The sequence below is a fragment of the Macaca mulatta genome, chromosome 14 (assembly GCF_049350105.2).
Source record: "Macaca mulatta isolate MMU2019108-1 chromosome 14, T2T-MMU8v2.0, whole genome shotgun sequence".
Classification (NCBI taxonomy): domain Eukaryota; kingdom Metazoa; phylum Chordata; class Mammalia; order Primates; family Cercopithecidae; genus Macaca; species Macaca mulatta.
In genome coordinates this window covers 48,358,247-48,382,562 of record NC_133419.1, presented here as the reverse complement: position 1 = coordinate 48,382,562, position 24,316 = coordinate 48,358,247, and the positions used below count along the sequence as shown (strand labels likewise).

At 39.8% G+C, this 24,316-nt stretch overlaps 1 protein-coding gene across 3 annotated transcripts in view; it reads right to left on the bottom strand.

Moving 5' to 3' along the window:
* Positions 1–4,251: 4,251 nt before the first annotated feature.
* The window catches only part of PIK3C2A (phosphatidylinositol-4-phosphate 3-kinase catalytic subunit type 2 alpha), a 118,276-nt gene continuing 98,211 nt past the window's right edge, over positions 4,252–24,316 (bottom strand). For all 3 annotated transcript variants that reach the window (XM_028833601.2, XM_077963183.1, XM_028833600.2), the window contains 11 exons: positions 22,075–22,211; positions 19,279–19,448; positions 18,201–18,357; positions 16,744–16,853; positions 13,930–14,137; positions 11,037–11,161; positions 8,916–9,033; positions 8,753–8,825; positions 8,307–8,416; positions 8,094–8,219; positions 4,252–7,570 (listed from right to left, as the gene is read on the bottom strand). In XM_028833601.2, the coding sequence (XP_028689434.2) occupies positions 7,388–7,570; positions 8,094–8,219; positions 8,307–8,416; positions 8,753–8,825; positions 8,916–9,033; positions 11,037–11,161; positions 13,930–14,137; positions 16,744–16,853; positions 18,201–18,357; positions 19,279–19,448; positions 22,075–22,211 (1,517 nt within the window). In that variant the 3' untranslated portion in view covers positions 4,252–7,387. The remainder of the gene's footprint in view (positions 7,571–8,093; positions 8,220–8,306; positions 8,417–8,752; positions 8,826–8,915; positions 9,034–11,036; positions 11,162–13,929; positions 14,138–16,743; positions 16,854–18,200; positions 18,358–19,278; positions 19,449–22,074; positions 22,212–24,316) is intronic.

Below are 24,316 nucleotides of genomic sequence, written 5' to 3'. Positions count from 1 at the left end.
TCCCAGCTACTTGGGAGGCTGAGGCAGATAATTGCTTGAACCCAGGAGGGTGGAGGTTGCGGTGAGCTGAGATGGCGCCACTGCACTCTAGCCTGGGTGTGACCCACCGCGCCGGGCCTTATGATTCTATTTATATGAAATGTCCAGAGACGGAGTTTCGTCATTTTTACCAGGGTGGTCTCAAACTCCTGACCTCAGGTGATCCACCCGCCTTGGCCTCCCAAAGTGCTGGGATTACAGATGTGAGCCACCGCGCCCGAACTTTTTTTTTTTTTTTTTTTTTAAGGAACAGGGTTCTCACTCTTTTGCTCAGGCTGGCCTTGAACTCCTGAGCTGATGCAACCCTCCAGCCTCAGCCTTCCAAAGTGCTGGAATTATAGGCAGGAGCCACTGCCCAGCTTCCTAAGCATGTTTTCAGGGTTCATTCATGTTGTAGCATGTATCAGTACTTTTCTCCTTTTTATGACTGAATAAAAGTCCATTGTATGGACTTTTTATTTTGAGACGATCAAGCGATTCTTCTGCCTCAACCTCCAGAGTAGCTGGGATTACAGGCATGTGCCACCATGCCCAGCTAATTTTGTATTTTTAGTAGAGACGGGGTTTCTCCATGTTGGTCAGGCTGGTCTGAAACTCCTGACCTCAGGTGATCCGCCCGCCTTGGCCTCCCAAAGTGCTGGCATTACCAGGCATGAGCCACCACGCCTGGCCCTTTGCCCATATTAATTTTTTTATTTTTTCTTGCTCTGTCAGTCATCCAGGCTGGAGTGCAGTGGCATGATCTTGGCTCACTGCAACCTCTGCCTTCTGGATTCAAGCGATCCCGTGCTTCATCCTCCTCAATAGCTGGGATCACAGGAGCGTGCCACCACACCTGGCTAATTTTTGTATGTGGTTTTTTTAGTAGAGTCAGGGTTTCGCCATGTTGGCCAGACTGGTCTCGAACTCCTGACCTCAGGTGATCCACCCGCCTCAGCCTCCCAAAGTGCTGGGATTACGGGGGTAAGCCACCATGCCTGGCCCTTTGCCCATTTTTAAATTGAACTGTCTTTTTGTTATTGAGTTGTAAGAATTCTTCGTATATGTCTGATTCCTTTTATTAGATACACTATTGGGAAATATTTTTTCCCATTCTACGGGTTGTCGTTTATTTCCTTAATAGTTTCCTTTGATGCACAAAAGTTAATTTTGATGAAGTCCCAAATAATCAATTTTTTTCTTTTGTGGCTCATGCTTTTAGTGTCACATCTAAGAATCATCAGATCAAAGGTCATAAAGATGTATGTACACCCAGGTTTTTGTTTTCTTCTAAGAGTTTTAGTTTTGGCTTTTTTTTTTTCCCCCAGAGACAAGGTCTCGCTCTGTCCCCCATGCTGGAGTGCATTGATGCGATCTGGCTCACTGCAGCCTCGAACTCTTGGGCTCAAGGAATCCTCCCACCTTGACCTCCCAAAGGAGTGGGATTGCAGGTGTGAGACACTGTGCCCAACCAGTTTTAGCTGTTATACTTAGGTCTTTGATCCATTTGAGTTAATTTTTATATGTGGTGTAAGAGTCCTACACATGCTTTTGCATGTGGTTATCCAGTTGTCCCAGCACCATTTACTGGAAAAATCTTTTCTTTTTTAAATGGTCAAAGAAACCCACAACTTTTTTCTTTGAATGGTCTTGACAGTGTTGTGTGTATCTTCCCTGGATCGTGATTCAAACAAATAAAAAGAACCAAATACTGATTACTGAAATGAAAAAATACAAGAATTGGCTGGGCGTGATGGCTCACACCTGTAGTACCAACACTTTGGGAAGCCAAGGTGGGCAGATTGCTTGAGCCCAGGTATTTGAGAGTTTGAGACCAGCCTGGGCAACATGGTAAAACCCCATTTCTACAAAAAATACGAAAATTAGCCAGGCATGGTGGCATGTGCCTGTAGTCCCAGCTGTTTGAGGCTGAAGTGAGAGGATCATTTGAACCCAGGGAGGTTGAGGCTGCAGTGACCCATGATTATGCCACTGCACTCTAACCTGGGCAACAGATTGAGACCCCCGTCTCAAAAAAAGAAAAGAAAAATACAACCACCAAAATTTAAAACCTAATGGATAGGTTAAACAGTTGGAAGTAGTGAATTAAAAAATAAGTCAGGGCCGGTCATAGTGGCTCATGCCTGTAATCCCAGCCCTTTGGGAGGCTGAGGCAGGTGGATCACAAGGTCAGGAGTTCAAGACCAGCCTGGCCAACATGGTGAAACCCTGTCTCTACTAAAAATACAAAAATTAGCCAGGCGTGGTGGTACATGCCTGTAATCCCAGCTACTCGGGAGGCTGAGGCAGATAAATTGCTTGAACCCAGGAGGCGGAGGTTGCAGTGAGTGGAGATCGTGCCACTTCATTCCAGCCTGGGCATCAGAGCAAGACTGTCTCAAAAATAAAAATAAATAAATAAATAAAAAATAAGTCAGAAAAAATTGAGAATGCAGGGACAAAAAAAAAAAAAAAAAAAAAGACGAGAAGACATAGAAGAGTGGAAATGTCTATTATACATTATGCATTTAATCAGAGTTCCAAAAGGTGGCAGACAAAACGTTTGAAACGATAATGGCTAGCAAGTATTCAGAAGTGAAGAAAGCTACTGATCCAGTTTTTTTTTTGTTTTGTTTTGTTTTTTTTTGAGACAGAGTCTCGCTTTGTTGCTCAGGCTGGAGTGCAATGGCGCAGTCTCAGCTCACTGCAACCTCTGCTTCCCGGGTTCAAGCGATTCTCCTGCCTCAGCCCCCCAAGTAGCTGGGACTACAGGTGCGTGCCACCATACCCAGCTGATTTTTGTATTTTTAGTAGAGATGGGGGTTCAGTATGTTGGCCAGTCTGGTCTTGAACTCCTGACTTTGCGATCTGCCTGCCTCAGCCTCCCAAAGTGCTGGGATTACAGGCGTGAATCACTGCGCCTGGCTTTTTGTTGTTGTTGTTGGAGACGGAGTCTCATTCTGTCGCCCAGGCTAGAATGCAGTGGCATGATCTCGGCTCACTGCCACCTCTGCTTCCCAGGTTCAAACAATTCTCCAGCCTCAGCTTTCTGAGTAGCTGGGATTACAGGCAGGCGCCTGTTATTTTTTAATTTTTTAGTAGAGGTGGGGGTTTCACCATATTGGCCAGGCTGGTCTGGAACTCCTGGCCTCGTGATCCGCCCGCCTCGGCCTCCCAAAGTGCTGCGATTATAGCGGTGAGCCACTGCGCCCAGCCCTGATCCACAGTTTTAAGAATCTTAAATAGGATAAATTCAGATACCCATACCTAGGAACATCTTAGTTAATACAGATGGAACAAGGTTAGCCTGAAGGTAGTAACTGTTGAAGCTGTGTGATGGATTCACTCATGGAGTTCATTAGGCTGTTATCTAATTTTGTAAATGATTACAGATTTGCATAATGAAGTTTTTCAAAAGAGTAAGGATGAAATAAAGATCCTTTTTTTCTGACAGAAACTGTCACCCCCAAAGCTGGCTGTAATTGAGTTATTGCTCTTCATTGGTCTCTGGGCCCTTTCACATGTCATCTTAGGGTCAGAGAACCACAGCTTCACACTTATCATTACAGGATGAAGGTACTGCTGCAGGACTACTTAGTACTGCTGCAGGACTACTTAATATCTTAAGTAAAGTACCAAACGCCAGGGACTATACTCACAGAAGCATTTCCCTTCTGAGAAACAGTGATGGGACTGTAGCAAAGTGGTTGCAATCCACACCTTCAAAGAGTAACACTCAGGCAGGGTGCGGTGGCTCCCGCCTGTAATCCTAGCACTTTGGGAGGCCGAGGTGGGTGGATCACTTGAGGTCAGGAATTCGAGACCAGCCTGGAAAACATGGCAAAACCCCATCTCTACTAAAAATACAAAAATTACTCGGGCTTGGTTGTGCATGTCTGTAGTTCCAGCTACTCAGGAGGCTGAGGCAGGAGAATTGCTTTGACCCAGGAGATGGAGGGTGCAGTGAGCTGAGATGTTGCCACTGCACTCCAGGCATGGGAGACAGAATGAAACTCTCTCAAAAAAAAAAAAAAAAAAGAGTAACAGAAGTCAGAATCTCTATTTGAACATGTTTAGAGGCAACCGACAGGTTAGTTCTGAAATTGAGGATTATTAAACCTAATAAACTCCTGGGTGAGATGGAAAGAACATCAAGATTGAGCTCATAGCAAAGTCTGGAACCAAAAATGTTAGTATATACTGTCAACAAGGAAAGAAATGATAGCAGAGTTCTTTTATTCCAGAAATATTTTAATACAATCGTAGTACAGTTATGAAGTCACATTCAATCCACTGAATATATTCAGGGTATTAATAAAAATATTATACATCTTTATTCACTACCTTAATATAATTAAAGTATTTGGTTCTTATAGATGAGACTAATTACCATATTCATTCATATATGCACTGCTAGTCAAACAACATGGCAATAAATTTATAGATTATGATAGTGGGGGTTCAGTCTTTTTTGATCTGAAGTCTAAGTTTCAAAAGTGAATGTTTTCTTTTTTAAATGCCACAATATTTGAATTCTAGAAATAGGCAACTAATTTAAGGCAAGATACTGAAACTTTTATACAACTTTAATTTGAAAAAAGAAATCAAAGATCATACATGCCTTAACATTTAGATACCTATAGATTCATATAAAGGCAGTAATAAAAATATCAGTGCAAGTTCTACATTGGGTTCCTCAGTAGAGAAAATAATAGGTTCTTTGAGTGAACCATTATCTTCAAATCCCAAAACACTGGCAAGAAGAAATAATTCTTCTGATGCAGGACAACATGCAGCATAATTATTTTTAGTCAATAAAGGTGAGTATAAAATATTGTGATTATACGTAAAAATTAGTGTCTTGGTCAGTTTGTTAAACTTTTGTTTTTCAGATTTACTTTAATGTCAGCTTTTAAAAAATGCTTAAAAATCCAACTAATTTAAAATTGATTGATAGTAGTAGTGCAAAGAGGCTCCCCTCTTTTTTTATTTTTTGGTATGGGCTGAAGATTAGCATTTCATAAAGAAATAAACTATATGTAAAATGTATGTGTGTTTGAATGAGTAAAGAAGGCACAAAATGAGTTAAATTAAGAGAAAACATTACCACTTATTCTGAACTCTTAACTGTACAGTATTATATATACTTTTAGATATGAATCCAGATTTCTTATAATGGAAGTGACAGGACATTTTTTAGCTCTATTATTTGTGCTAAAAGACACTGTCACAATAGACTGCAAAAAGGCAGTACATGTTGAGTCTAATTAACGATGACCTCTACCAAGACAGTTTTTGTTTGTTTTTAAATTACAGTGGCTAAGTGATAACTGGTGGAATGGAATTAAGTCTCAAAAGCTTAAGTGAAAATTACTAGCACATTTGCATTTGCAAAGGTACTTACACACTTTGAGGAAATGTTAATGATCTGTGGAAAAAGCAAATGGCGGTGCTTTGATCTGCATTTTAATTAACTTATTAAATAGACAACACATTTTAACATAAAAAAAAGACATTCGTATACCATACTCATGGGTTTAACTACATATGGACCATTAGTGTTAGGCACCAAAAATTTCAAGTTTTTCCCCCACCCCGTCCCACTGATATATTATCAACTTTTCTATTTCTTCCCTGTAGGTATCACCATTTACATTAAACATTTGTGCAGTTCATAAAAATTCTGTTCTGGGCAACTGAACTGGCGATTGTCCTTTTTCTCTTGGTATTCTTTATTGCATATTTTGTCAGTTTTCTCACAGCAACCTGACTGGTACAATTTCTATTACCATTTTTAAAGTATCTGAATTTCTACTCTAACCATGAGAGTTATTATTATATATATGTATATATCCAAATTCAAAATTGTGTCTGAAATTAGTAACTAATAAAAATAAATCTTACTCTTTTTTCTTTTTTTTTTAAGACGGAGTTTCGCTCTTGTCACCCAGGCAGTGACTGAGTTCAAGCGATTCTCCTGCCTTAGCCCTCCGAGTAGCTGGGATTACAGTTGCCCGCCACCACCCACGCCTGGCTAATTTTTGTGTGGAGATGGGGTTTCGCCACATTGGCCAGGCTGGTCTGAAACTCCTGACCTCAGGTGATCCGCCCACCTTGGCCTCCCAAAATGTTGGGATTACAGGCATGAGCCACCGCACCCGGCCGAATCTTATTCTTACTGGTTACTGTAGAATAATTTCAATCCTGTCCCTTATGATTCTGAATCCTATTATATAAAGGAAAATAACTTTTCACGTGAATGTAAAATGTTTACACATGTAAGTAAGACAGTTTACAAGACAAACTGGTCTACGTAGACAAAGGTCTATATTAAAGTTCAATCTGGACCCTAGAATTCTTGTCATGGGCCTCTTGTGAAGAGTCTGCCCTACTCAGGAATGGGCACATGGGTTAACAATTTTCACTTATTTACTGAGGGAGTGGAGTATAGATGTAGGGAGGTGAAATTACCACTCCTGGGAATAAATGTAGGATTTTAATGGAATGATGGAATTTACTGTACAATCACATTGGTGAGTCTTATTCAGGTATTCGGCAACAAAAACGTAAATGAATTAACCATTTAAATAACTAATTCATACATCAGAAGTAAAGGATATTTTGTGGGAAAAACATTAGTACATGTACATAATTTCTTGTCTTTAGTAAGCGGAAAGTGAGTGAAACCTATGTACTAATTATTTATCAAACCAGGAAAAAAATCAGAAATGAAGTGCCAGGGAAGCATATAAAGTTAAGGCACCATTATTTACAACATCAATGATTGGCACTTATTCTGAAAAAGGCTTTAAAGACATGAATAAAAAGCAGTATTATGTTTTTCCCTACTTCTATAAACTACTTAGTAGTTCTTAACATAGCTATCTATTATTTGTGCTTTGTTTTTCAGCTCCATGAATAGCAGCTGGATTTTATGGTAACATCCTGCATTTTTCCTTTACTTTGGTGTTTGTGAACATTACACAGTGGTAAAGGCTATAAAAGGTGCATAACAGGAAAACACATATGCTCTGTCTCCTTATAGAAAACAATGCAAAATAGGTGGCTGAACTGACACAGTACTGTCTCAAAGTCTTTTTCAGGGATTAGTATATATTAAGTTTAGGGTTTGTAGCATTCTGTATAATGACTTTAAAACAGCAACGGCTTCCAAAAATTCAAAAAGGTTAGTTATGTGACTGTTGGTCCAACAGATGTGTTGAAATGCAGCAAGTATATTTAATTTTATAAGTTCTGTCCAAGTATAAAAATACTGTACAAAATTAACAAGTGTGTGTGTGTCTGTGTGTGCATGTATGCATGCACATTTATAACTGTTCTTGCTTCCAAAGCTCAGCCATTCACTAGTTTACAAGTATGTTGCTGCAGTCAGCTGATACCATTTAACCGTCTCTTTGCTCAAGTTGAAATCTTTCAAAGGCAGGGTTACTCCACCCAAGAAAAAATTTTCCCGCAGAGATTCTGCACTGAGTACACTTAGTTGAAGTTCTCGCTGTCTTAGGGTTTCTTTGCTATATCCACTGTATACAAGCTACAACAAAGGAAAAAAGAAACAGTAAATCACAAATTAAAGTTTGTTTGGTTTCTTGGAACATTTCAAGTGAAAACATGTGACAATATTAGCCAAAGAGTGACCATAATTTTGTAGAGATGGAATTTCATCATGTTGCCCAGGCTGGTCTCAAACTCCTGAGCTCAAGTGATGCACCCACCTCGGCCTCCCAAACTGCTAGAATTATAGGCAGAAGCCACTGCGCCTGGCCTTAAAATGTTTTAAAATTTAAAATCTCAAAACAATGGACACAGAGAGGGGAACAACACACACTGGGGCCTGTTGGGGGATGGGATGGGGGGAAGGAAAGCATTAGGAAAAATAGCTAATGCATGCTGGGCTTAGTACCTAGGTGATGGGTTGACAGGTGTGCAAACCACGATGGTACATTTAACTATGTAACAAACTTGCATATCCTGCTCATGTACCTCAGAACTTAAAAATTAAAATTAAAAAAAAACTCAATAAACCAAGGTAACTTCTAGAAATGATTTTAACTTACCATTTCATTGAATGTCGGATTCCTCGTTTTTCGTGAAATTTTGGTTTTACGTTTGGATGTTTTGTGGTTATCTGGAAGTAGGTATGTTTTGACATATGGATTTGGGTCAGCTCCATCTTCAGTAACCTAAAAAGAAAAACAGTCCCTTAATAGTAATGCTTCCTACCAAGGTAAGGGTTTCCTCTATAACCATCATTCTTTGTAATCACTCACAAGATCTTTGATGTGCATCACCATGATGAAAAGAGTACCATTTCGGTAAGAGATGGATAATTTCACAGCTCCTCCTATTTGGCCTGGAGTAGGACTGAAGGAACCTGCATCTGAAAATACAAATATTTTCATCTTTATTTGTTGTAGTGGTTCAAGCTGCAATAAAAGGATTTTTGCTGTATTTTCAAGACTGTCACATGTGGGGCGGATAGAAGGGAGGGGAAAAAGGAGTAAACAACCTGGTAGGTCATTGATTTATACTTCTTTAGTAATCACATCTATTAGGAAAGTTATATTTATTCAGAAATAGACTGGCTTAGAAAGAATACTCTCCTCCCATTCTCAGACTACAGCTAGTAAGCCTGCTGTCATTCTACCACATTCATTGAGCAGTTACAGACTTGCAGATCATGAGTTACCAATAAAGAGAAAAAAAATAATCTCACCTGCAGACCTAGCTATTCCTTCAGCTTTCTCATCACGAAGTAAAGGGTGGAAGAAAGTACAAACAAGATCACACTAAGAATAAAGAGAAAACAATTCATTAGTTTAAATATTATGTAACACAAAAGGTATAAGATGTTATTACTTCTCATTTAGTAAGGTTACCTCTGCTACATCCGTTGAAGCATTCATCAAACTCTGTAAGTAACTGTTTAACTCAATTTTCCTTTTGGCTGCTACATCTTTTATGTGTGTTCTTCCTAGAACCATCCTATTAGGAAAGCTACAAAAGAACAACAAAAACAAGTGGGATTTGAATAAGTACAATATTTCTTTAGAAATATACTTTTTCTATATATACTTAAAGACAAAGTAGTCTTAATCCATTACAAAGTAATATTTTGTGGCTGGGCATGGTGACTCATGGCGTTTGGGAGGCCAAGGCAGGTGGATCACTTGAGGTCAGGAGTGTAAAACCAGGTTGGCCAACATGATGAAACCCTATCTCTACTAAAAATACAAAAATTAGCGTGCTGATGCCTATAATCAGATGCCAATAATCCCAGCTACTCGGGAGGCTGAGGCAGAAGAATCACTTGAACCTGGGAAGTAGAAGTTGCAGTGAGCCGAGATTGCTTACACTCCAGCCTGGGTGACAGAGCAAGACTCCATCTCAAAATAAAATAAAATAAGTAATTTTTTGTGATTTCTCTTCAAAGTATTGGAGATGACATAGTTTAGTTACCCATTATCCTTTGATGAGCATTGGTTGAAAAGGTATGTGTTGATTTCCTATACTTATTATTATTAGCTTGGTGCAAAAGTAACTGTGGTTTTTGACATTAAAAGTAATGGCAAAAAACGCAATTACTTTTGCACCTATCTAATACTTATTTTCTACTATTTCTTCTCAAGTTATAATCACTCAAATATTTTATCCAGATCTGATCCCTAAAAAAAAAAAAAAATCACTACTCAATCAGCCATAACTATTATATATACACTAGTAAAATCCACAAATAATAACGTAAGGCCTAAGTAAGGTGCTGAAAGGATAATCTTAATTCCACTTATTTTGGTAGCAGTGGAAAAATGAAACTGTACATGGAAACAAACTCTAATACTCACTTCACCTCCTCCTCACTTTTGAAATCTAGTCTGAAGAAAATATGAACAACTTGACACAGGAAATCTACTGGTCATTGAGCTACATTAAAACTGAAGACTCCCAAAGGGTATCTGATACAAAACTAAGATTTTGATTGACAGTCTTGATGGTGTTTGCTACAGTTACTTATTTTTTTTGAGACGGAGTCTCACTCTGTTGCCCAGGCTGGAGTGCAGTGGCAAGATCTCAGCTCACTGCAAGCTCCACCTCCTGGGTTCACGTCATTCTCCTGCCTCAGTCTCCTGAGTAGCTGGCATTACAGGCGCCTGCCACCACGCCCGGCTAATTTTTTGTATTTTTTAGGAGAAACGGTGTTCATCATGTTAGCCAGAATGGTCTTGATCTCCTGACCTCATGATCTGCCCACCTCAGCCTCCCAAAATGCTGGGATTACAGGCTTGAGCCACTGCACATGGCCATGCTTCAGTTTTTTTTATCAGAGGAGCTCAGTATGGCCCATGATAGATTATTTCTGCACTGATTTAGCATATGACTTTTTTTTTTCTTTTTTTTGGGACAGGGTCTCACTCTGTTGCCCAGGCTGTAGTGCAGTGATGTGATCTTGGCTCACTGCAACCTCAACATCCTGGTATCTATCAATCCTCTCACTTCAGCCTCCCGAGTAGCTGGGACTTCAGACATGTGCCACCAGCCCAGCTAATTTTTGTGTTTTTTATAGAGATGGGGTTTCGCCATGGTGCCCAGGCCAGTCTCGAACTCCTGGACTCAAGCTATCTCCCCACCTCTAACTCCCAAAGTGCTGGGATTATAAGTGTGTGAGCCACTATGCGTGGCCGCATATGACTTTTTTCAAAACCAAGATACCAAATTACTATCTTGTGTTGCTTACTATGGTAGAGACAGCAAAGTTAAAGCTCAACAAAAGTTAGAAGTCTAGAAAATCTCATATTTTAACATCCTGATCATTTATTCATTCAACAAAAACTTATAGTTCCTTGTTTATGTCTACTTTTGTATTAGGTCCTTGTGATACAAAGGAAAATAAGCCACACATGGCTGATAATATCTTACTAAGTATTAACACAAAGCTTTCCACCTACATTTGATAACAAGTTGTTTCCTACAAAAAGGATTAATGTACAAGGATGGATACATACCCTGGTAACTTCCAAAGTGGAAAAATAATACTGAGCTTATTGTGAAGTTCCTGAAATTCGTCAAATGTTCGGAAGACAAATGATGGTTCAATCTGCCCTTCCCTCAAAATTCGGACTACATAAATCTGAAAAGAAATCACACCATAAACACATAAAATTTATATTTAAAACCTTTCTAGGCCGGGCACGGTGGCTCATGCCTGTAATCCCAGCACTTTGGGAGGCCAAGGTGGGTGGATCAGCTGAGGTCAGGAGTTTGAGACCAGCCTGGCCAACATAGTAAAAGCACGCATGTCTCTACTAAAAATACAAAAATTAGCTGGGCATGGTGGTGCGTGCCTGTAATCCCAGCTACTTGGGAGGCTGAGGCAGGCAAATCGCTTGAACCTAGGAGGGAGAGGTTGCAGTGAACCGAGATGGCACCACTGTACTCTAGCCTGAGCAACAGAGCGAGACTCCGTGTCAAAAAAACAAAAAAAAACCACTTCTTTCCTATATTGATCTTAACTAAAAGACCAAGAAGCAATAAAACCTCCTTTCCTGACAGAAAAGAAATTTATAGCTTAATTTTTCTATGTAGTTCAAGTACTTTTATCTTGGTAATATATATGTCAACAATAGGAAAAAGCAAATACAAGTCATTGTATTTATAGCACATCTAACTACATTTTAAGAGTGATCATAACCATCCTAAGATATATAAACTAGAACTTAAAAGTGTAAGCTAGGCACAGTTGCTCATGCCTATAATCCTAGCACTTTGAGGGGCCAAGGTGAGAGGATCACTTCAGCCCTGGAGTTAGAGACCAGCCTGTGCAACATAGTAAGGTTCTGTTTCTATAAAAAAAATATAAAAATTAGCCAGCTGTGGTGGCACATGCCTGTAGCCCCAGCTACTTGTATAGCTAACGTGGGAGGATCAACTCAGCCCAGGTGTCAAGGCTACAGTGAGCCAAGCCAGCCAAATGAGCCAAGATTGCATCACTGCACTCCAGCAAGGGTAACGGATCGAGACCGTTTCTCAAAAAGTAAAAATAAAAATAGTCCAGGTGGCCAGGCACAGTGGTTCATGCCTGTAATCCCAGCACTCTGGGAGGCCGAGGCGGGTGGATCATGAGGTCAGGAGATTGAGACCATCCTGGCTAACACGGTGAAACTCCGTTTCTACTAAAAAAAAAAAAAAAAAAAAAAAAGTCGGGGCGTGGTGACGGGCGCCTGTAGTCCCAGCTAGTTGGGAGGCTGAGGCAGGAGAATAGCATGAACCCGGGAGGCAGAGCTTGCAGTTAGCTGAGATCGCACCTCTGCACTCAAGCCTGGGCGACAGAGTAAGACTCCGTTGCAAAAATAAATAAATAAATAAATAATAAATAAATAAAAAAAATAGTCCAGGCATGGTGGCTCACGCCTGTAATCTCAGAACTTTGGGAGGCTGAAATGAGTGGATCACTTAGGGCCAGGAATTCACCTGGCCATGTGCCTGGGCAACATGGCGAAACCCCACCTCTACTAAAAATACAAAAATTAGCTGGGTAGCCTGTAGTCCCAGCTAGCTACTCAGGAGCTGAGGCATGAGAATTGCTTCAACCTGGGAGGCACCAGTTTCAGGAGCCGAGATCGTGCCATTGCACGCCAGCCTGGGCAACAGAGTGAGACTCTGTCTCAAAATAAAATAAAATATAAATAAATAAAAAGTTTTTAAAAAAGGCAAAAGGTTTACGGGGGGGAGCGGTGGTGAAGGAAAACTTATTTTGCTGGCTATTTCAACTTTTTTTATTTTTGATACAGCGTCTTGCTCTGTTACCCAGGCTGGAGTACAATGGCATAATATTGGCTCACTGCAACCTCTGTCTCCCGGGTTCAAGCGATTCTCCTGCCTCAGCCTCCCAAGTAGCTGGGACTACAGGCACATGCCACCACACCCAGCTAATTTTCATATTTTTAGTAGAGATGGGGTTTCACCATGTTGGCCAGACTGCTCTCGAACTCCTGACCTAAGGTATTCACCTGCCTCGGGCTCCTAAAGTGCTGGGATTATAGGCGTGAGCCATTGCACCCGGACTTTTATAAAGTTACAGTACTTTAAAGAATATAATACTGGTGCCAAGTAGGATCTATCTATAGAAGGCCAGAAACAAATTTGGAGATACATATATATAAACTTAAAGGTAGTAGTATATATTGGGGAGAGAATGGATTATGCAATAAAATGGTGTTAAGATAACTTAATAAACATACAAAAAGATACTAAAATTTATTAACAGAATAGATGAAAATTAAAACAGTAAAATACCTTTTTAAGATTATCAATTTGCCAAAAAGTTTAAAACTGGCAGTTCTGGAAAGTATTGTCTAACAAAAAAGTTAGCACAAGGGTGAAAAGTGACAAAAAAGATAACGCTTATAGTCTCGAAGGGGAAAAAGCACGCTGAAGTTCCTGTTTCTGTTCAAAGACAACGTGTGTGTGTTTTGTATCAGAGACTGGCAAAGGAACTTTGACTTTTTACTTTGTATACTTCTGTATTGATTGAATTTGTACAACAAGCACACTTTACCTTTGAAATGTAAAAAAAACTGAAGAATGAACAAAAAAACCAAATAAATAAAAATTTAAAAATTGAAGAATGAGAAAAAACAGAATTGCATCATTCTTATAGCCTTGTCTCTAAAAGACAGAATATCACTCCATCCTTATTGTTTGAAGTAAATATAGCAAGAATTAAATACAAAAAAGTTAGGGATGCTTCAAGTACATTTACTTATTTATGGACCATTCATGGAAGAAAGCAGCATGAATAGAACAAATGCTTGGAACTTTAGCAGAGTCAGCAAAGGAAGTAGAAAGGACAACAATAATACATGCATGATTGTTTATAAATATTGAAATCAAACTTACATAATGTTTATCTGGGTTGTATTTCTTATGATATGTGAAAACAGAGACTTCCTTGATTCGACCATCTTGTCTAAAGGAGTATGTTTTAGGTGAAAATGAAAGGATGGGCTCATCATTAGAAGGAAGACCAGAAAAACGAAGCTGAGCAAGGTTATGAATGAAGAAGTTAAACTTTGTGGCAATGCTTCCCAAACTTGATTCAATAAGCCTACAAAGTAATCAGAAAATTTGTTAACAGTAAATGAGAACACATGGTAAATTCTTTCAACGTAATAAATGACAAAAACCACTTTCGTTTCTTTAAAAATATTAAGCAGATTGTCACTTTGCCAAGGATTCCCTTTGTTCTATAGGCCAAACATTTGTTAAAATACATCTCACCCCAACAAAATAATTTAGCCCAAGAAAGAATTCATGCTTGGTTTTCTTGAACCCTGTAGGATCCCCAAGACTAATTAAAGAGCTATTATTGATAGATGACGATTGGTATAATGCTAAAAATATGTCTTTATTAATTTATTCCCTTTTAATAAAGGAGAAAGATGACAAATAGGTGGGAAAGAAAGTAATCCAAGGGCCGGGAACGGTGGCTCACGCCTATAATCCCAGCACTTTGGGAGGCCGAGGGGAGCGGATCACTTGAGGCCAGAAGTTCGCGACCAGCCTGGCCAACATGGCAAAACCCTGTCTCTACTAAAAATAGAAAAATTAGCCAGGTGTGGTGGTGCGCGCCTACAATCCCAGCTACTCGAGAGGCTGAGGCAGGAGAATTGCTTGAACCCAAGAGGCAAGAGGTTGCAGTGGGCTAAGATTGCGCCACTGTACTCCAGACTGGGTGGTGGAATGAGATTGTCTCCAAAAAAAAAAAAAAACCCACAAAAACAAAGTAATCCAAATTTTAAAAATCCTCTCCTATCGAACAGTAGAATTGTAGAATTCCATGTCAGACTCCTTCAGGTAATCATATTTTCATTCAGTTGGAAAAAGAAGTTTTGACAGGATGGAGAGTTTGGAAAGTAGGTCTGGAAAGAACATTTTAGGCAAGCAAAGGAAACAAGTCTCAAAAACAAGGTTAAGGAAGCTAGAAAGAAGAAGGATATTCAAAAAGAGAAGTGAGAGAATCTCAAACACCGGCTTTTACCCCACTATGGACTGAATGTTTGTGTTCCCTCAAATTCATATATTGAAGCCCCAACCAACACTGCAACTGTATTTAGAGATAGGGCCTTTATGGAAGTAATTAAGGTTAAATGAGGTCATAAACAGTAGAGCCCTAATCCAATAGGAGTGTCCTTCTAAGAAAAGATGAGAGAGCTAGCTCTCCCTACCATGTGAGGACACATTGCGAAGGTGGCCATCTGCAATCTGGCAAGGAAGCCCTCAACAGTAATGTAATCAGCTGGCACCTTGATTTTAGACCTCCTAGACTCCAGAACTGTGAGAAAATAAATATCTGTTGTTTAAGCCACCAGTCTATAGTATTTTGTTATGGAAGTCTGAGCAGGCAGGCGAATACACGCCTGCTTTGTAGTTTTGCCCAGGGGAGCCAATGAATCTCTTTTAAAAAACAAAGCAAAAGAAAACCCATCAATACCGAAATTGTCAGGATTAGTTTAGAAGGCTATACAAAAATCAGCTTCCTTCAATTCATTTCAGCCCAGACTCTTGAGACTAGGGAAGTCCAGTCAGTGTTTTATACCTCTTCTCCACTGAGAGGAAGAAGGCAAGAGAAAAAGGAGAGAAAAGAACATGAGCTCAGGTACCCCTCCTTGCTAAGGTATTGTGATGATGTGGCAGCAGTAGTCAGTAACCAGCCTGATCACCAGACCTTTAGAACATATTTGTCAAGAAGATCTGTTTTTGTTTTTGTTTTTGTTTTGAGACAGAGTTTCGCTTTTGTTGCCCAGGCTAGAGTGCAATGGCGCAATCTCTGCTCACCACAACCTCCATCTCCCAGGTTCAAGCGATTCTCCTGCCTCAGTCTCCTGAGTAGCTGGGATTACAGGCATGCAACACTATGCCCAGCTAATTTTGTATTTTTAGTACAGACTAGATTTCTCCATGTTGGTCAGGATGGTCCTGAACTCCCAACCTCAGGTGATCAGCCCGCTTAGACCTCCCAAAGTGCTGGGATTACAGGCATGAGCCACTGCGCCTGGCCGGAAGATCTGTTTTTAAAGCAATAACAAATTCAAATACCAGTCATTGGTATATGTGTTTCAAGTACTATGCCATATAATAGTTTACTTGGAGCAGTGACCAGGGTTTGCTGGATTAAAAACACCAAAGGTCTCCATGGAAATTGTTAAGACAAAATCCTGAAAAATAGATTAGTACAGATAACATTTTAGAAACAGACTTTAATTAGCTGGGCTTAGTGGTATGTGCCTGTAGTCCCAGGTATTCAGGAGGCTGAGGCAGGAGAATTGCTTGAACCCAGGAAGCAGAGGTTGCAGTGAACTGAGATTGCGCCACTGCACTCTAGCCTGGATGAAACAGCAAGACTCAGTCTCAAAATAAAAAATTAAAAAAGATGGTATATGGCACTGTAGAAAAATGTTTTTATCATTGAAATTACATATTAAATAAACCTTGAGATATTTTGAGACAAATAAGTATATTTTTAAAATTATTGCAAATCCTTTGCATTTATTAGCAAATAAACTTTTGACAGCCTACTATGTGCAATTACTGTGAATCAGAATTTGTTCCTATAAATCCGAATTTTGATAAATAGCATTTGTTTAAACTAAGATAAAACAAATCAAAGCAAAATTTTATGTTCCTTCTGCAATACACTTAAATATGCTTTACCTAGTAAAGAAAATTGTAGCTTCTGCATCTGTAGTTTGGGGTTGAAGTGCATCTCTAACATATTTCAAATCCTGAATACTTGTAAGTTCTGGTAACCCTGAAGGAATCATCTGTAGAAGAAAACAAAAATAAGAAAACAAAAAGTTCTGTGAGTTAAATTTTTTAAAAAATGTGTTCCTCACTCCTTCCTGTGGGCTGCTCAAGTAATCAGAACTGAAGCAAACAAAAACAATCAGTCTTGAGGGGTTCATTAGTGTATTGGGGACCTAGGTGATTATCTTACGAATAAGGAAATGGATGCCAAGGAAGTCAAGCAATTTGTTGGTGGTCACACACCCAGTTTATAGAATTAAACCTGTGAGATCCAGATCTCCTTTTGTCTAGGCTCTTTCTTTGGGGAAGGGGGGAGGAAGGGAGCAGGGTCTCACTCTGTCGCCCAGACTAGAGTGCAGTGATGCGATCTTGGCTCACTGCATCCTCTGCCTCCCAGGTTTAAGCAATTCTCATGCCTCAGCCTCCTGAGTAGCTGGATCACAGGTATGCACCACCATGCCCGGCAAACTTTTTTTTTTTTTTTTTTTTTTGATAGAGATGGGGTTTTGCCATGTTGGCCAAGCTGGTCTCGAACTCCTGACCTCAAGCAATCCGCCTGCCTTAGCCTCCCAAAGTGCTGGGATTACAGGCATGAGCCACTATGCCCGGCCTAGGCCACTGTTTTTACTTTTATAGATTTAGGGTGTACAAGTACAATTTTGGTACATATATGTATCACATAGTGGTAAAGTCTGGGCTTTTAGTGCATCACTTGAATAGTATACATTGTACCCACTAAGTAACTTCTCATCTCCCATCCGCCATCCCCCTTCCTATCCTCCCAAGTCTCCAAGTGTCTATTATTCTACTCTTTATGTCCATGTATACATATCATTTAACTTCCACTTATAAGTGAGAACACACAATATTTAACTTTCTGAGTTATTTCACTTAAGATAATTGTAGCCTTCTGTTTATTACTGTATCAATTTAGTCACAATAATCATAGTGGGTTTGTGTTTTTTACTTTTTACTTAACTATAATATATACCGAGGAAAGTACAGAAATCTTCATTGTACAGCTGAGTGAATGTTCACAATTCATACCCATATTAATACACAAAACATTCATTAGCATCTCAGATGCCTGTCTTGGGGTCCAGTTACTAATACTTCCCATCCCAAGGGGAGCCACTCTACTGACTTATTTTTTGTATTTTATACAAACGGAGTCAGACAGTAGGTCCTCTTGTGTCTGGCTTATTTCACATGGCAGTAAGTTTAAAATATCTGAGCAATAATGTATCTGGCATTTGTGACTACAGCAAATTTTATTCCAAAAAATCACAAAATAATCTTTTTTAGGTATTGAAACATAGATGCATTAATATAAAACTAATTAAGTGCTTATAAAGAATAGTTACCAGTGAAAGGAGGTTAAGAAAAAGGTTTGTCTGCTTTCTTATCAAGTTGTAGGCCTGACAGCAGAGGTCCACAAACAACTGAAAACGAATGGTGGGCTTTTCACCCCCATTAATGACATATGCCATATCAGAGGTCAGCACAAAAGGAGCCCGATCCCTATTTAAAATGAAAGTACATATAAAATATTATTTACAGCAGATACTCCAATAGTGCTATTACATGATTATTAAACTAAGCTATCTGAGGTACAGCCACTTCTAACTAGGAAACTTAATACCACACTTTTGAATTTCTATAATTCTTTAAAATAACATTTTCAAGAAAGCTATCACATAATAATCTCATTATTTAGAGAGAACTTATGTATGAAATTTCCTTATATATGAAAATAAGGTGATATTTATAAATCCACATACCCAAAGAGAGAACAAACAGTAGTTACAAACATAGAAAACTACTTACTGCTGTTATATACACACGAAACCATTTCTTTCTAAGAGTTACTGCTAACTAGATAAAAAAAATATATATGTACCTTAATTCATTTCAACAAAGTTTAGCTGGGCGTGGTGGCTCAGGCCTGTAATCTCAGCACTTTAGGAGGCTAAGGCGGGTGGATCACGAGGTCAGGAGATCAAGACCATCCTGGCTAACACAGTGAAACCCCATCTCTACTAAAAATACAAAAAAAGAAGCCGGGCATGGTGGCGGGCGCCTGTAGTCCCAGCTACTCCTGCAGGCAGAAGAATGGCGTGAACCCGGGAGGCGGAGCTTGCAGTGAGCTGAGATCGCGCCATTGCACTCCAGCCTGGGCAACAGAGCAAGACTCCTTCTCAAAAAAAACCAAAAAAACAAACAACAACAACGACGAAAAAAAAAAAAAAAGTTTATACACACTTACACACATTCTTGTCTACCAGGTAAGGTCACATCTTTGGGCCTTTTTCATCCCCAGTTATGTTCAAATGGAGCCACAAGGCAAAACGCAGAAGGCAAAAGGCAAAGCTTGAGACAAACATTAATTTGTGAAACAAGAAGTGTCTCATTTCTTTGGCAACAGCAATAATAACATTATACCTTTTGAAGCTGCCAAACATCTGTGCATGTCCCAAAAACTTTCCAAAGTCAATGTGAAACATGTGTCCCGTGCTTCGAAGCATTATATTGTCATTGTGTCGATCACAGATGCCTAAAACATAGGTGGCTACACAGCATCCAGCACAGGAATAGATAAAGTTCTCTGAAGCCTATAAAAAACATATACAATTATTTTAGAAAATGAATTATTTTTAAAGGAGGCAGAATTTATAAGTATTAAAGTAATTTATCACTCTTTAAAAACACTATTGTAATCCACTCTCTCAATAGCATACAAATTGGGATATAGTAATAAAAGCCAATCTTTTCATATTTCAAAAACAAAAACACTCTTCTAAGGCTGGTTACTGCCCCTTCTCTAGCTTTTCTCTTTTAAAAGTCTGGGATCCCTACCAGTCCCTACTTAAGTACATGCTGCCTTCGAACAGTTTTTAAGCATCATGTTTGTGGAATCCTGCACCTCACTGACTCTGCTGCTTAGAATCGGGGAGGTGCAGGATTCCACAAACATAATGGATAGAATATTTTTGCTTTTTTTCCTCTGCCTGCAGGGAAGACATGTGTAAGGAAAATCAGCTTATATCTGAAAACATCCAAGAATACAAGTAATGTGTTTGTTTCCCATGTGGTGATTCCCTGTGTGTCATCTTAAGTACTCCCTCTCCTGGGGATTATTAAAATTACTAATATAATATCACATAGAAGAATACAGCAAGACACACATACAACGAGCTTTTTCTTTAATATAAAGAATGTGTATTTAGTTTAGTTGTACAAAATAATGTATTTCTGAGTGGTAAATTCATTTGGTCTGACTTGCCCATGTAGTTAATTTCCCAGAAATCATTACCAATGATGATAACAGCAAATGTTTATACAGCATTTAGCACAAACCAGGCACTTCTCTGTATGTGTATATATGTATGTGTGTGTATATACATTAACATATTTAGAAGAATCTCACATCAATCAATGACTTCGGTACTATCATCATAACCATTGTACAGATGGAAAACTGAAACAGAGAGGTTGTTTGCCCAAGATTATTAAGTAGCAGAGTGAGGATTCAAATCCAGGCAATATGACTTCACTAAGTTATATTCCCTTTTACTAATTAAATCACATTAAAAAGCCAAATTCATAAAAGATGCTTAATGTATGCTACTTGGCAATTATTTCCTTACCAGGAATCACAAAAGGGCCAACATTACTAAAACACGTACTGGCTTCTGCTGCACTGCTTTTTTTCCCCAGACCACAAAGAAGTATGAAAAGGGAGTGATCTCACAGTTTAAAAGATCTAACAAAGGTCAAAATTCCCCTGCATTAGCTTTGTAGGTCAACAGATGGCACGTGTATGTCTATAAAGGTGATCCATTAATGAAACATAAAATAGGCAGCTCCATGACATTAAAACAGGAGTCTTCCTACATCATCACTCAGTTTTCTTGGGTCTTCCTTAGGCCAAGTTAGGATCATTAGAGGGCTTATGTCCTGAAAAATTGCCCTTTCCTCATATGTAACTCTAAATAATAGCAAAACAGAAAATTGATGTTTCCAATAATAAGAGCTATCAATTATACAACTTTCATTATGCAGTACTTCATATACATTAAGTCATTTAATTTTCACAAAAATCTCAATGCTTATGTTTACAGCCATAGTATATGCTATAATACCATAATATATACAATACTTTATAGCAGAGGTCACTGAGTCACAAAGATGGTAAAAAATTTGCATAGGTTGGGTGCAGTGGCTCACGCCTGTAATCCCAGCACTTTGGGAGACGAGGCAGGCGGATCACGAAGTCTGGAGATTGAGACCATCCTGGCTAACACAGTGAAACCTCGTCTCTACTAAAAATACAAAAAATTGGCTGGGCGTGGTGGCGGGTGCCTGTAGTCCCAGCTACTCGGGAGGCTGAGGCAGGAGAATGGTATGAACCCGGAAGGCGGAGCTTGCAGTGAGCCGAGATCGCGCCACTGCACTCCAGCCTGGGCGACAAAGCGAGACTCCATCTCAAAAAAAAAATAAATAAATAAATAATACTAATAATAATTTGCATAAGGCCCTGCTGCTGCTGAGTGACTTGGGATCTGAAGTCAAACCCAGAGAGTTTGGCCCCTAATTTATGTTCTTAAATACCACATGATGCAGCCCGTTTTACTTATTTCCCTAACTTCTTCCAAGATCTTTGGGAAATATAACATTCTGGGTTAGAAAAATGCCTGTTTTGCTAGCCTCTAAGTATGTGTTTAGAATTTTTGGGGGGCGTAATTTAGCATTGGTTTCACTCAGATTCCTGCCATTAAATGCATTCTGTTTTATATTCTTCCCTATACTTAGAAAAAGACGCTCTTTTCCTGACTTAATGATTATTTAGTCACCAGAGCTGGAAAATGAAAGCACTTAAAACCTTTGTAATACATTTTTTTTTTTGAGACGGAGTCTCGCTCTGTCACCCAGGCTGGAGTGCAGTGGCAGGATCTCAGCTCACTGCAAGCTCCGCCTCCCGAGTTCACGCCATTCTCCTGCCTCAGCCTCCTAGCTGGGACTACAGGCGCCCACCACCTCACCCGGCTGGTTTTTCATATTTTTTTAGTAGAGACGGGGTTTCACCGTGTTATTAGCCAGGATGGTCTCAATCTCCTGACCTCGTGATCCGCCCATCTCGGCCTCCCAAAGTGTTGGGATTACAGGCTTGAGCCACCACACCCGGCCTGTAATACATTTTTGACAAAGCTTTTTGGAATGAGGAGACATGCTAATTACCTTTTCATATTCTTCTTCAGAGGGATTGTATTTCCTTAGCCACTCTGCAAGTGGTTTATCTTTAAAGGATCCTGTCACACCATATTCCACTTGGATTTTCCTGAGGGTATCGGAAGCAGGAACCAGCTCCACCATGCCTTTAACAATAAAATATTAAGCTAAGTAAAACTGTCTCCCCAAAGTAAGCCTTTAAACATTTTTTAAAATTATTACTTTTTAAATTTTACTTTAAGTTCTGGGATACACGTGCATAATGTGCAGGTTTGTTACATAGGTAAAGATGTGCCATGGTGGTTTGCTATACCTATCAACCCGTCATCTAGGTTTTAAGCCCCGCATACATTAGGTATTTGTCCTCCCTCCCCTTGCCTCCAACCTGCCAACAGGCCCCAGTGTGTGATGTTCCCCTCCCTGTGTCCACGTGTGCTCAATGTTCAACTCCCACATGAGTGGGAATATGAGGTGTTTGGTTTTCTGTTCCTGTGTTAGTTTGCTGAGAATGATGGCTTCCAGCTTCATTCACGACCCTGCAAAGGACATGAACTCATTCTTTTTTATAGCTGCATGCCTTTTAAAAAGTTAGTTTTCAATCTTTGACATAAGAAACCAACTAGCAATTGTTACTTTCAAAAAAATTCAAGTCTGGCTGGGTGCAGTGATTCACGCCTGCAATCCCAGCACTCTGGGAGGCCGAGGCGGGTGGATCACTTAAGGTCAGGAGTTTGAGACCAGCCTGGTCAACATGGCAAAACCCTGTCTCTACTAAAAATACAAAAATTAGCTGGGCATGGTGGTGGGCACCTGTAATCCCAGCTACTCAGGAGGCTGAGGCAGGAGAATTGCTTGAACCCGGGAGGCAGAGGTTGCACTGAGCCAAGATAGAGCTACTGGAGTGCAGTAGCTCTATCCTGGGCAACAGAGCCATACTCTATCTCAAAAAAAAAAAAAAAAATCAAGTCTGGCCAGGCATGGTGGCTCATGCCTATAATCCCAGAACTTTTGGAAGCTGAGGTGGGTGGATCACTTGAGCTCAGGAGTTTGAGACCAGCCTGGCCAACACAGCAAAACCCCACCACTACTAAAAATACAAACATTAACCAGGCATGGTGACACAAACCTGCAGTCCCAGCTACTTGGGAGGCTGATGCATGAGAATTACTTGAACCCAGGAGGCAGAGGTTGCAGTAAGTCAAGATGACACCACTGCACTCCAGCCTGGGTGACAGCAAGACCGTGTCGTCAAAAAAAAAATCAAGTCTGGCCACCAATCAAAATTATTTTTTTTATTTATTTATTTTTTTTTTTGAGACGGAGTCTTGCTCTGTAGCCCGGGCTGGAGTGCAGTGGCCAGATCTCAGCTCACTGCAAGCTCCGCCTCCCGGGTTTACGCCATTCTCCTGCCTCAGCCTCCCGAGTAGCTGGGACTACAGGCGCCCGCCACCTCACCTGGCTAGTTTTTGTATTTTTAGTAGAGACGGGGTTTCACCGTGTTAGCCAGGATGGTCTCGATCTCCTGACCTCGTGATCCGCCCGTCTCGGCCTCCCAAAGTGCTCGGATTACAGGCTTGAGCCACCGCGCCCGGCCTCAAAATTATTCTTTATTTTCAAAAGTATCTAACATGTAAACATCAATTTTGACTATTTGAGACTCTCTAGTTTGTATATCCATGTACTAATCCCTTATTCTTTATTTTCAAAAGTATCTAACATGTAAACATCAATTTTGACTATTTGAGACTCTCTAGTCTATACATCCATGTACTAATCCCCAAAGGAAAACTAGCTGAGATCACAGGTGCCCAACACCATGCCCGGCTAATTTTTGTATTTTTTTTTTTTTAGTTGAGATGGGGTTTCACCATGTTGGCCAGGCTGGTCTTGAACTTCCAACTTTCAGTGATCTGCCTGTCTTGGCTTCCTAAAGTGCTGGGATTACAGGCATGAGCCACCGTGCCCAGCGAGGAAAACTATTTTAATTACAAACAAGAAGACACTGACCTAGCTGGTCAAGTTACATATAAGATACACACTATCCCACTTCAGCACAAAAAAATTTCTTTAATTATATATTTGGGCAAGATAAGAATCTTCCAGAATACACTAGTACTTTCAAAGGAAGAACAGATGAAGACTGACCTTGTGATATGATTAAATCTCAAGTATATGTTTTGGCCTCCTAATTGAAATATAAATGCCTGGCTGAACAAATTGTTTTTTATTTTCTCTCTGACTCCTTTAAAAC